General features: G+C 49.1%; 1 protein-coding gene across 1 annotated transcript; it reads right to left on the bottom strand.

Annotated features, from left to right (window-relative positions):
- Positions 1-497: 497 nt before the first annotated feature.
- Positions 498-11,078, bottom strand: LOC148890982 (E3 ubiquitin-protein ligase RNF31-like). Its single transcript, XM_089009208.1, has 22 exons — positions 10,835-11,078; positions 10,495-10,641; positions 10,228-10,383; positions 8,958-9,014; positions 8,697-8,871; positions 7,832-7,943; positions 7,637-7,764; positions 6,437-6,609; positions 6,058-6,294; positions 5,695-5,994; positions 5,436-5,621; positions 4,745-4,951; positions 4,513-4,686; positions 3,939-4,037; positions 3,760-3,849; positions 3,169-3,283; positions 1,988-2,100; positions 1,806-1,916; positions 1,592-1,640; positions 1,278-1,374; positions 1,046-1,211; positions 498-977 (listed from the first exon to the last, which is right to left on the bottom strand). The coding sequence occupies exons 1-22, from the start codon at positions 11,030-11,032 to the stop codon at positions 927-929; spliced, it is 3,141 nt and encodes a 1,046-aa protein (XP_088865334.1). The 5' UTR covers positions 11,033-11,078; the 3' UTR covers positions 498-926.
- Positions 11,079-12,850: the final 1,772 nt, after the last annotated feature.

Raw genomic sequence — 12,850 nt, 5'->3', positions numbered from 1 at the left:
CTAAGCCAAAGATAGTGACTGTGGGCACCTCCATCTACATAAAAAGGGATCGGGCACCATCAATGTCAACAATCTTAGCTATCTATTAGTGAGCTAGCTAGCTAGATTTCTATCTATTTGAGTTACTTCCTGGTTGAGTGAACGCTGGCGTATCTGGCTGCCGCTGCTCACCCACAGAAAATGTGATTCTGTGACTGTAAAGTGACCTTGAGTTTTAAAAGGCGCTTAGAAATGAAACTTATTATTATTAAACATATTGTGCTAAGCTTATTCTCTTTGTCTTTTCTGTAATACCGTACAATAGCTATCTGGCTGGCTAGCTATTGGCATGCTAGCTAGCTTTCTATCTATTTGAGTTACTTCCGGGTTGAGTGAACGCTGGCGCGTGTGGCTGCCGCTGCTCAACCACAGAAAAAAAAAACATGTATCCTGTGACTGTAAAGTGACCTTGAGAGTTCTGAAAGGTGCTAAGAAGTGCTAGGTAGATCCTTAATAAAAACAATCTTTAATACTTTGCAACTATTGTTTTTTTTTTGCGATTAGTCGTCTTATTTTGTTTCAATTTGTGAAAAACGAGGCAGGCAACTTTTCAGAGTTGTCTTCCCTGGTGTCCACTAACATTTTGGCATGAGTTTCCTGTTATGTAGAGAACGTATGTCAACAGCAAATCTGCCCCCCCCCTTTGCAAGATCCAGTCTGCAGAGATCCCAACAATATAAAATGCAAGACATATTGGAACAATTGTATTTTGTTTTCTACTTCTTTCTTTCCTTTCATATCTTTGCTGCTGTGAAATGCCAATTTCTCCACTGCCGGATGTAATGTAAGCAAACTCTTTTCATCTCTTCCAAAATCAACAATTTGCCTGGTTTGATCGGACCTCAAGAAATGTGTCGGGTTCTGTTTTGGGTCTGGTTGGGCGGCGCTTATTTCTTGCGCGGGACCTTGTCACCCAGCGGCACTTCATCCAGGAGTTTCTGCGGATGAACGAGGAAACGCATTGACGCTTGATGACGGGCGGGGGGGGGAGGGGAATGGCGCTCACCTGGAGCAGCCTTCCGTGGTGGTCCAAGGGGTCCTCGGCGTCCCCGCCGGCGTCCTCCACCTTGTACCTCCTGCAGGCCAGCAGCAGTTCGTTGGGGGTGTACAGGCGGGCCGGGTCGATGGAGTTGCTGTTGATCAAGCTGACCAGGTACTCGCGGTAATGCTTCCTGCAGGAGGGGAACCCTTTCAAAAACAACAACAACAACAACAACAAAAGGGAGAGGGTGTCGTACTCGCAGAGTCCAGCGTGCCCCGTTTGGGTCTGCGCTCCACAAGCCGAGTCGGCTTGCTGGCCTCCATCGTCCTTCTGCTCGATGACTCCACAAAGACCTTCAAGAGAAGAAGAAGATGAAGAAGGAGGTGAAGGAGAAGATGAAGAACGAGGAAGATGAGAAGGAGAAGAAGAATTAGAAGAAGAATCAGGATGAGAAGAAGAAGAAGGAGCAGAAGATGAAGAAGGAGGCCTTTGCGGATTGCAAGGGTGGCCTCCTGGTTGTGCAGCGCCTCTTGAAAATATCTTCTGGGACGGATTTGGTGGCTCACTCACCCGTCTGCGTTCCAGGAGGGGGCTCGCTATTGTAGCCAACGTCATTCTTCTAAAATAAACAAGAGTGGGAAGGGAAATCCCGCACACAAATCAGCCTTTAGTCATGTAGAAGGTGCGCACACAAAACCAAAACCAAAACCAAAACAAAGCCTTGGCAGGACCAAAAGGGTCTTTTAGCCGCCGATGGCGTTTGTGCTTGAAAATGGGGGCTGACCTCCAATAAGGCCTGCAGTCTGGAAGGTTCCCAGTCTCGCAAATAGAACAGGCAGTCCCGGGGGTGGTGAGCGTGCAGACCCGAAACGCTACACTCCTCCACCGCGCAGGTCTTGGCAGGACAAAAGGGGACGATGAGGCTCCGGAGTCAAAAGTAGCGGGTCGCGGCCGTCGCCAACGTACCGTATGGAAGGGGTTGTTGCACCCGCTGCAGAACTGGTAGCGGCATTGAGAGCAGCAGAAGTGCATGCAGCCCCCTTTGGACAGCGCATACTGGAAGCCACAGTTGGGACAGGCTGAAAGACAAAATGGGACAAAGACGGACGGGGACCACGGGGCTCTTTAACCTTACAAAATACAGTCATACCTTGGCTTACCAACTTAATTCACACAAAGTGTGTGGAAAGCCAAAAGTGTGTATTCCAAACATCAATCCCCCATAGAGAACCATTAAAATGAGAATAATCCGTTCCCAGGTCCCCATAAAACATCCATCTCAACTAAATAAGCCTTAAAACTACACACAATATAGCTTATTTTATGTATAATAAATGTGCTACGGTATTGTAATTAAAAAAATAAACTGTACCGTATAATAAAGTCGTTTGATTGACCTTTGGTATGATAATAATAATAATACATTTCATTTATAAGCGCTTTATGATGGTCGTTGATGGCTTGATGGAATGGAGAGCTTCTTGCATCAAGGAGCTCTGGCTTGTCCATCTTAGAAGTTGGGAGATTGCAACAGATGCAGGCAAACACACTAGAAACTTCATTGATAGCTGCTTCCATTGCTTGTATGTTCTCTTCAGATTGTACAGATGGCTTGTGCGGGAAATTTGTGGAGCCTGATTGATGGGCTATTTTAACCTTGCGGTCTAGACTCGGCCTTTCAACTATCAATACAGTTGAAACGAGTCCAAATTTCACTCTGTTTTCTATCCATTTTCTCATCATTTCACTTTTGTTTATTTGTTTCAAGCTCTGTCGTCTCCCTTTCGTGTGTGTGTGTATGTGTTTCTGTTTCTGTACCCCCCCCCCCCCCCCCCCCGGCTCACTGTTGCGTGTGTCCCCTCCCTACCACGGATCTTGACCAATCACGTGCGGCTTTAACCGAAGACTGGGGGCGGGGAATAGAGGACAAAACCAGTCGGCTGCCATTTTGTTGTTAGGAGAACGGGCTCGTGCGTAAACGACACATCACTCATTGCGGCTCTCCGTGCGTTTCCCCAAAAAATAGTTTGTATGCCAAGATTATATTCTCGCTAATGTAACGTTCGTAAGGCAAAAAGTTTGTTCGCTAAAGCATTCGTAAGATGAGATATCACTGCACTTATTTGCCATTCGAGGGTGACGCGTACTAATGCCGTTGTCTCGCAAGTAGCCAGCCAGGCCCTGTTTTTGATACTCGGGATCGTTTTCCCTCTTCCAGGACTGGAACTGCTCACAGGATAAACCGGCATGCTGAGATTCCCACTGCACAAACACACAAAAATGACAAATTCTCATCAGTCCTCACTTTTGCAAGGCACTGTACCTTTTGTCCGTGTTAGGGCTATGTAGCTGGCTATCGAGCTAGCTAGCTAGTTGCTATCTATTAGTTATCTAGGTGACTGACTGACTATTTCACTGGCTAGCTATTAGCTATCTATTGGCTAGCTAGCTTCCTATCGATTTGAGTTACTTCCTGGTTGAGTGAACGCTGGCGCATGTGGCTTCCACTGCTCACCCACAAAAAACTGATCCCGTGACTGTAAAGTAACCTTGAAAGTTTTGAAAGGCGCTTAGAAATCAAATGTATTATTATTATTCTACAGGCGTGTGTAGAATGAAGAGATTGTACACTGTGTGTACCAAGTGCTGCCATCTATAGGCTCTATTAGGAAGTGTACACCAGTGACGGAATGACCCCCCTTCCCCCCAATTTTCGCAAGTTGCTATTTGATACTCACGGCCTTTTTGCACTGAGCGCAAAAACTGTTGCGACACTGGAAACAGGTGACCTTCAGCTGGTCTCCGTCGTAGATGAAGCCGTACGAACACTGGAAAGGGGGAGGTGAAAAATAGGGTGCGAGAAGAGGTTGCGGTCAGCCGAGACGTCGAGGGTCTCGTGACGCCTCAGGGGACTGACATGGCAACACCACAGGAATTTGGGGTCCTTGATGAGGGCCTGCTCCGTCAGCTTCTTGTGGAACAGCTCGTACACTTCGGCTTCCAGACATTCTCGCAGCTGAAAGACACGTTGACGTCAACCTGTCAGATTGCGATCGCAGCAAAAGAGCCGGAAATGTTTGTAGGCGAGCAACTCAGCGGATTGGTTTGACCCAACCAAGTTGACGTCTGGGTCTTCCCGCTGGCTTTGTATAAGCAGTGTCTGAAATAACGTCTGCCCGGAAGCCCGGGGCGTGCAACTTTTCCGTCATTGGAATAAATTATTCTGATTTTGGAAATTTCGGAATTTCGGTTCATTTGGCAATTTGCGTACTCGGCACGGCAGCCAATCAGAAGCCTGCTTCGTGCTTCCGTACTTTCCCGAGCGTTATAAGGTACAAAACGTAAACGTACATTATCCCGTGACTGTTAAAGTGTCCATGAGAGTTTTGAAAGGCGCTTAGAAATGAAATGAAATGATGATGATGATGATTATTATTATTATTTGTGACTTGGCCGCCCTTTGGCCGCCCTTTGGCCGCTCTTGGGCCTACCTGGATGTCCAGCGTGGAGAAGTAGCTGTTGAGGTCCTCGGGGTCGTTGATGTCGGGCTCGCGGCAGACGGGACACACCATGTCTCGGATGTGCTTGTCCCTGACGGCGATGGTGAAGTGCTGCCGGAAACAACCGCGGCACACGGAGCACTGGCACGACGTCAGCGACTGCATCTGAAAAAGAGTCCGAAGTCAGCATCCCCCCCGACCAAGACGGGGGAGGCGGCGCCACCTTGCTGTGCGGGAAGACGCAAAGGCAGATGGGACATTCCTTGGCCAGGACTCTCTTGATGAAATCCCTGTCGTGAGACTCCCGAACGGCCTGCAGGACATCCTCCAGGCAGTAGGGGGCGTTGCGCTCCCCCAGGAGAGACAGCGCCAGCTCGCAGCGCCCCCAGCTGGGGAGGTCGTACACCGCCAGCAGCCTCCGGCAGATTCGCTGAAGGCCCAGGATGGACAAAAGCGGGAATAAGAATAAGAATACATTTCATTTCTAAGCGACTTTCAAAACTAAGCTAGACAGCAAATAGATAGTTAGCTAGATAGCCAGCTAGATAAAGGCCATAGCTAGCTAGTTCGCTAGATAGTTAGTTAATACACTGAAGGTCACTATTAAATACACAGATAGAACGCTAGCTAGCCAGCTAGTAGATAGCTAATAGATAGCTAGCGACAATCCCCCCTTAATAAAGCCCAATCCAATCCAATAAGTCCCCCACAAGGTGACAAAAGGAGCACAGTAACGCTTCAAAAAGGATGAATAAAAAGCAACCGTAAGTGTACGGTACTACCGAGTACTTTGCGAGATGGTATTTGCACCGTATTGAGTGCAGTCACGCAGTAGATTGCTGTGCAAGTGTGTGACATGCTGGCTGGCCAAAATGGTAGGACGCGTAGCCGGCGAGGTTGGCCTTTGAGCTCACCTGCTTGTCGGGATGGCGCACGTCCAGCGGCGGCTCGGGCAGGTCGCGCCAGATGCGTTGGTGAAAGGCTTGCAGGAGGGGGCGCTGCAGAAGCACCAGCGCTCGGCCCAGCTCCCCCCCGCTCTGCCTCAAAACCTCATGACAACGGGCCTCGTCGCCAAAGCCGTGACAACGCAGCGTCTTGACCTGGAGGGGGCGGGGCAAAGATGGCCGTCGGCGCCGGGCACCGTCTCGGTCGCCGGCTGACGGCGGCGCTCACTTTGGCTAGGCGCTCTCGCAGGGCTCGCTCGGCGGCCATTTGGGAATCGCCGCCCGCCGCCAGCCAGGCCCGCTTGGCTTCGGCTCTGGAAAGTCGCACGTCGGCCGAATCGGGATCCCGGTCGCCCCTCGGGTCGCCCTCCCGGTTCCGCCTCGCCAGCGACGCCGACATGGAGCTGATCCGGTCCAATCGGCGAGGCAGCTCCGACTTGAACCATTTGCAGGGCGGGACGCCGGCGTCTTTGGCCACCCCGGCGCAGGCCAGCACCTCCTCCGGGCCGAGGCCGTTCTTCTCGCCGTCCTGGCGAGAAAAACCGGACGGTCAAACGCCGGCCGGGCGGTTCGGGCGAGCGGCGCCACTTGCTCGGATCAGCCGGATGACTTTCAGGCCGTCCTCCTTCATCCGCCGCTGCCTGCGGGAGTCGGCGTCGGGCGGCGTCGCGGACCCCTTGCCTCGGACCGGCAGGGCGGGGACCCGGCGGACCGGCGAGGGGGGGCGGAGCTTGGAGGGCAGGGGGGCCGGCTCCGGCCGGCCCAGGTCGCACATCTCGCACGCGCTGGCCGGCGAGTAGTTGACGTACGTGCACAGCTGGCACACCCACTGGACACCAAATAATAAATAGATAGCTAGCTAGCCGGCTAGTTAGTTAGAGAGCTAATAGACAGCAAATAGATAGCCAGCTAGATAAAGACCAAAGATGTGGGAAAATGGCGTCGCCGAGGGGGCCCGATGAGCGACTCACCTGGCTGTCGGGGTCCCCGGGCATGCCCAGCACCGGCGCCGGCGGCCTGGGCGGCGTGACGGGCGGGTGCGGCGGCGGAAGCGGCGGCCTCGTGGCCAAACGGGGCCGTTCGCACGCTTGGCACAAAATGCTGCCGGCCGCGTTGACCATAGTGCAGCTCTTGCACGCCCACTCTAAGAGCCCCAAAAAACAGCCCAAAAAAAAGTCGCAAGCGCTTTGGAGGCCGCAGCTTGGAATTGAAGCGGATTGACGTGAGACGATCTCTTTTGGTCAATAATAAGAAGAAGAATACATTTCATTTCTAAGCGCCTTTCAAATTTCACTTTACAGTCACAAGATAAGTTTACCGAGTTCCTCATCAATTGTGTTCTGTTTAGCTGGGCTGATAGCCATTTGTATCAATTGTACAGCTTGTGCGGGTTATTTGTGGAGCCTGATTGATTTTAACCTTGCAGTCGACACTGCCTTTGAACTATCAATAAAGTGAAACGAGGCCAAATTTTACAGTGTTTTCTTTCCATTTTCTCACTCGCTCTCTATCTATTTTTATTTGCAGCTCTGTGTTTTGGTACCCCCCCCCCCCCACTTACAGCTGCGTTCTTGACCAATCACGTGTGGTTTTAACCAAAGACTGGGGGCGGGGAATAGAGGACAAAAAAAATAATCGGCTGCCATTTTGTTGTTAGGAGAACAGGCTGGTTCGCGAACGACGCGTCACTCATTGTGGCGCTCCGTGTGTATCCCGGAAAATAGTTTGTATGCCAACATTAAATTCTCGTGAATTTAATGTTCGTAAACCGAAGAGTTTGTAAGCCTGTGGAATGTATTATTGCAAATAACTTTGTGATAACACTCACCATGAATATGAATATGTTTTCTCTTCCTCATGATTGGTAAAAATCCATCCAAACGATCGCAATAAAAGTCAAGGTGACCGCTAGCTAGCTAGCCTGAACACCGCTCATTAGCTTGCACGCTTGCTTTCTGCTGCCTCTCGCAGAAGTATATTGTTTCTATTTAGAATTGTATTTTATTGATCATAGTACCGATGCTTGACTGTGGACACTGTAAAGTGTCCTTGAGAGCTGTGAAAGGCGCTTAAAATAGACTATATTATTATTATTATTATAAGAACAAAATCCATCGATGAAATGAAATGAATCACCCGGATGGACGGAGGCAGCCATGAATGCAACAGACCTGCGTTGGCGTTGGCGTTGGCGGCGGCGACTGGCGGAGATTCCGAGGCGAGCGGCTCCGGGCCGAGGCGCTGGCAACCCTGGCGCCGGTGGACGTTTGGGCAGTGGGGGCAAATCCCGCCGGAAGGACTGAAAGCAGAAGCTGGTTGAGCTTCCGAGGTCCAACCGTGACATCACACTCAAGATGAAGTCTCACCTTTGACCCCCGGCGGCGGGGCGCCGGGCCCTTTCGGCAAAGGAACCGTACGCTCCGTCACATCGGCAGCACATGCTTTGGAGGCCCGTCCCGCACGGGGGGGGGCACTTTTCTGCAAGGCATCGCAAACAAGCAGTGCCAGAGCACGTGCAAAAATGTGTCTTCTCCAGCGCCAGGGTTTTTGTCATTGTTGCTCCAATTCCAGGACCCACACAATTGTGACTTTTAGGACGACATTAACATTTAATGCAACGTTACAAACCTTACACTCACTTCTTTCATCGGCAAAAAAGAGTTAATTCCTAAATGATATGAGTCTGGAGTTATATGAGCTTGAAATGAGGGCGGATGTCCAAAATACAATGCAATACATCCATATCGCTTGATATAAAGCTACCTGGCTGGCTATCTATTAGCTAGCTGCCTAGCGATGTAGCTGGCTACTTATTAGCAATATAGCTATCGAGCTAGTTAGCTAACTGTCTAGCTGGCTATGTATTAGCTATCTTTCTATCTATTTGAATATCTATTAAAGTCACCTTGAGAGTTTTGAAAGGCGCTGAGAGTTTTTTTTCGCTTGACTTTATTTTTAGTTCTTTTTTCCTCTTCATTACTTTTTACATTATGTTGCTCACTTGAGCTATCTAGCTAGCGATTTAGCTGGCTACCTAGCTAGCTATTTATTTGCTATCTATTAGCTGGCTATCTAGCTAGCTATATATTTGCTATCTATAAGTTAGCTAGCTAGCTAGCTAACTTTCTATCTATATGAGTTACTTGTGGGTTGAGTGACCGCCGGCACGTGTGGCTGCCGCTGCTCAGTTTTCAGTTTTGCAATGTATTCTTCTTCTTGTTATTTGCTCACCCGTGTGTTGGTCCACCGTGGGCAAAAATCCCGGAAGGGGCTCGAGACTCGGGCGAGCGCGGCCGCCCTCCGTCGGGGAGCCGCGGCCCACCGGGAAGGCGACCGACTCGGACTGACGTTGATGGCGGCCCAAAGACCAACGGCTGCCCGCCGCGTCCGTGTTCAGGCCCACGTCCTAGAAAAAGGGGGCGGCTCTTTGCCATCACCTATTTCGCCCAAATGGCGGTTGGGCGGGCCACGTCCGTCGCGGCTGCTGCTGACCTTGTGTCGCAGGGCAGGAATGATTCTCTCGTAGAATTCCGGATGAGGATGAGTCTCCTGGGATACAAAAAAGATGTACAGGGATACCTTGGCTTACCAACAGAAAGTGTGTGGAAGGCGAAAAGTGTGTATCCTAAAAATTTATTTCCCATAGGAAACCATTAAAATGAGAATAATCCGTTCCCGGGTCCCCATAAAACATCATTTTCTCCCAAATAAGCCTTAAAACGACACAAAATAGACCTTCTTTTATGTATAATCAATGTGCTATTGTATTTTATTGAGAGAAATAAACGGTATTGTATAATAAAGTTGTTTTATTGATCTTTGTGATGGTTGTTGATGGCTTGATGGAACGGAGTGTCCGCTTTCATCAGCATTAAAAACTTGTTGAGGAATGTAGCCTTCTTCGTCCACCATCTTGAGGAATGATTCCTTGTAAGCTTTAGCAGCTTCATCGTTAGAGCTGGCTGTCTCCCCATGACGAATGCCACTATGAATCCCTGTACGACGCTTCAAGTTCTCGAACCATCTGTGGCTAGCCTTGAATGACAACTTCCAGGTTGCCTCTTGACGATATCCGAGTCAAGTTGCCGTGCTTCCTCTGCGATAACTTCAACTAATTCCTCATCAATTGTGTTCTGTTTAGCTGGGTTGCTAGCTTTTAGCATCAAGTGTCTCATGGAGCTCTGGGTTGTCCATCTTGGAAGTTGTGAGATTGCAACAGCAAGGCAGACACACTAGAAACTTCATGAATCGCTGGCTCCCTTGCTTGTATGTTCTCTTCAAATTGTACAGATGGCTTGTTATTTGTGGAGCCTGATTGATGGGATATTTTAACCTTACGCTCTACACTGTGCCTTTGAAGTTGAAAGGAGTCCAAATTTCACTGTGTTTTCTATCCATTTTCTCACTGTGTCTCTGTCGTCTGCCTATCTATTTAATGTTTGACCTCCCCACCCTCACTGCTCCGTTCTTGACCAATCGCGTGCGGCTTTAAGCTCCCATTTCCTTGTTTGGAGAACGGGCTCGTTCACGAACGACACATCACTCATTGTGGCGCTCCGTGTGTATCCCGAAAAATAGTTTGTATGCCAAGATTGCATTCTCGGAATTTAACGTTCGTAAGCCGCAAAGTTCGTTAGCCGAGGCGTTCCTATTTGTTTTTTTCGACTTCTTCCTTTCATCACTTTCGCGCCATGAAATGGCAATTCGATCACGGCGAGACGAATCGAGGCTAATCCGATCCAGCGGGGAAACGGCGTCCCACCTCGATGAGCATTTCCAGCTCCATCCGGAGGCTCATCACCTCCAGCGTGACGGCTGCCACTTTGCCAACGTCGGGATCGGCGACATCGTCCGGGAAGCTCAAGCCGTCCGCCTGCTGATTGGAGTAACCGTAGAGACAAAGCACCGCCCTTCCGCCCTGGAAGAAGACCAGACCGGACCGGACTGGCAAAGGCTGACCGGGACCAACTGGGGGCAAATTTGGCCCCCTTTGCCAACCACGTTGCCCTCCCCCTGACCCCCGCGCTACCTGGATAGCATCGACGGTGGCCCTGAAGACGGGATTGTTGTGCTTGACGGTTCTCCAGTACTTTGGTCGGTTGGGATTGGTCAGATTGCAGCCGTACTTCTCCAAAATGTTCAGCGCGGTGGATAAGCGCTGCAGTGACGCAAGAGTCTGAGAGAAGCAAAGAGAAAGGACGAGTCCGCAAGAGTCCATCTCCCATCCGCAACGTCAACGAGGCCTGACCGAGATAGCAAGCTAGCTAGCTAGTGAATCGATAGCTAATAGCTAGCAAATAGATAGCTAATACCTAGCGAATAGATAGCTATGTGGGATGGCGTCAGAAGACGTGGTAAAGGTGGCTGACCTCTTTTCTGTTGCTGCCTCGGCTGTTTTGGATCAGCACGCTTTCGGCGGCGACGTGCCGGTACTTGGAGCAAGGCGGTAAAGGAAGCTGGGCCATCAGCGTGGCACCGACGCGCACTTCCGCCACTCTGCCGCCCGAGTGCAGGCACACTTCGGCCTGACTGCGAGCCTCCTGCAGCTGCTCCGACAGCGAGGGCATCGGTCCTACGGGTCCTGCCCGCGGACCATCCACACGCACAAAGCAAAGCGGGGTCAAAAGGTCACTCGCTTGCAAAAACAAACAAACAAAAAAACAAGAATCATCCCAAGTCACTGTTATTGTTGAAAGAGTCGTCTTGATCGAGATGTCTTCAATCTCAAGGGCGCACAAATTGCCATTTGGGCACTGATGCCAAAGTGGCTCCCTTTTTATATATATATATATATATATATATATATATATATATATATATATATATATATATATATATATATATATATATATAAGACCATTTGAAATGGAACATTTGAATACAGAATGCCTTGTGGCCAATTTGGAGAATAACATCGTTTTGTAACTGCAAATTCAATCGTTTTGTATTTCTATTCGTGAGTTATCTTGACTGTCTGATTTGTGGTGTTCATTCATTTGATTTGTTTGGCTACTTTTCCCGAAGCCAACGCGTTCTTTCCGTTTTGCCTTGATTTTGTTTGTTTTAGCGTTTCAATTGGATTGCGTGGATTTTCAATCTGCATCCGAATCGAACGAGGAGAACATTCGCTTCGAAAAAAAGCTCAAACAAGAGACGCCATTGCGGATCCATTTGGAGGGACGAGCGAGCGAGCGAGCGAGCATCCTTCAGGTATTTATTTATTTATTCGGCCGCGAGCTCTCGTGTCGCGGAACGCTAGCTAGCAAGCTAATCAATGGCGACGTCTTCCGCAAAAACGAAGGCGCCTACCTCGGATTCGGCGGAGCGGAGAGACTCGCCGGGGTTCGGGACCAAGCAAGGTGCAAGACCTCGCCGGGGGGGGAACTGAAACGAGAAACTGAATGACGTCAACGAGCAGCAGCGGCAGCAACACAAAGGCGCCGCCAGGGGGAGCTACTCGCAGTCGCTGTGGCATCATCAAAGCGTGACGCAGTGCCATTTGAAGTCGACTATTATGAACATAATAATAATAATACATTCGATTTCTAAGCGCCTTTCAAAACCCTCGAGGTCACTTGACAATCACAGGATAAGTTTTTCCCGTGGGTGAGCAGCGGCAGCCACATGCGCCAGCCTGTGTATACGCAACCTGGTATAACTCAAATAGATAGTTAGCCAGCTGGCTAATAGATAACTAATAGAGCACTAGCTAGATGGATAGCTAGTAGATAGCAAATAGATAGCTAGTTAGGTAGCCAGCTAGAATGCTAGTTAGCAAATAGATATGTAGCAAGGTAGCCAGCTAGATAGGTAGGTAGCGAGATTAGCTAGCTAATAGATAATAGGTAGATAGCTAGATACTTGGCTAATAGATAGCAAATAGATAGCTAGTTAGCAAATAGATATTAAATAAATATGTAGCAAGGTAACCAGCTAGATAGCCAGCTCGATAGCAAGATTAGCTCGCTAATAAATAACTAATAGATAGCCAGCTAGAGAGTTAGCCTTTTGAAGTCGACAATTATGAAATAATAATAATAATAATACATGTATTTCTAAGCGCCTTTCAAAACTCTCAAGGTCACTTTACAGTCACAGAATCGGTTTTTCTTTGGGTGAGCAGCGGCAGCCACACACACCAGCATTCACTCAACCCGGAAGTAATCATATAGATAGAAAGCTAGCTAGCTAGAAAATAAATACAAATCTCTCTCTTCACCACAACAGTTTCATGTGTAAATATGTATTAGAAACATTGATTTGATTAGAAACAACTTTTAACGCACAGCATTTACTCATCGCAAGTGCAACAAAGTAAAGACGTACATGGCTCGGTTTTGGAGTCCTGCTGGGTTGGGCTCACACGGAGTAAAAATGAACCGCAT

This window comes from Hippocampus bargibanti, linkage group LG11, assembly GCF_051943395.1.
Source record: "Hippocampus bargibanti isolate YZ-2025 linkage group LG11, ASM5194339v1, whole genome shotgun sequence".
Classification (NCBI taxonomy): domain Eukaryota; kingdom Metazoa; phylum Chordata; class Actinopteri; order Syngnathiformes; family Syngnathidae; genus Hippocampus; species Hippocampus bargibanti.
Note: the sequence above shows the minus strand (reverse complement) of the source record. Positions and strands in the feature narration are given on the sequence as shown.

What these genes read in the sequence shown, in the direction of transcription:
- LOC148890982 (XM_089009208.1), bottom strand. Translation starts at nt 11,032, where the DNA reads ATGCCCTCGCTGTCGGAGCAGCTGCAGGAGGCTCGCAGTCAGGCCGAA. An exon ending in AGCTGGAAATGCTCATCGAG is followed by an intron (nt 9,015 to 10,227) that starts GTGGGACGCCGT and finishes TTTGTATCCCAG; the next exon opens with GAGACTCATCCTCATCCGGA. An exon ending in CAACGCCAACGCCAACGCAG is followed by an intron (nt 6,610 to 7,636) that starts GTCTGTTGCATT and finishes TGGGGCTCTTAG; the next exon opens with AGTGGGCGTGCAAGAGCTGC.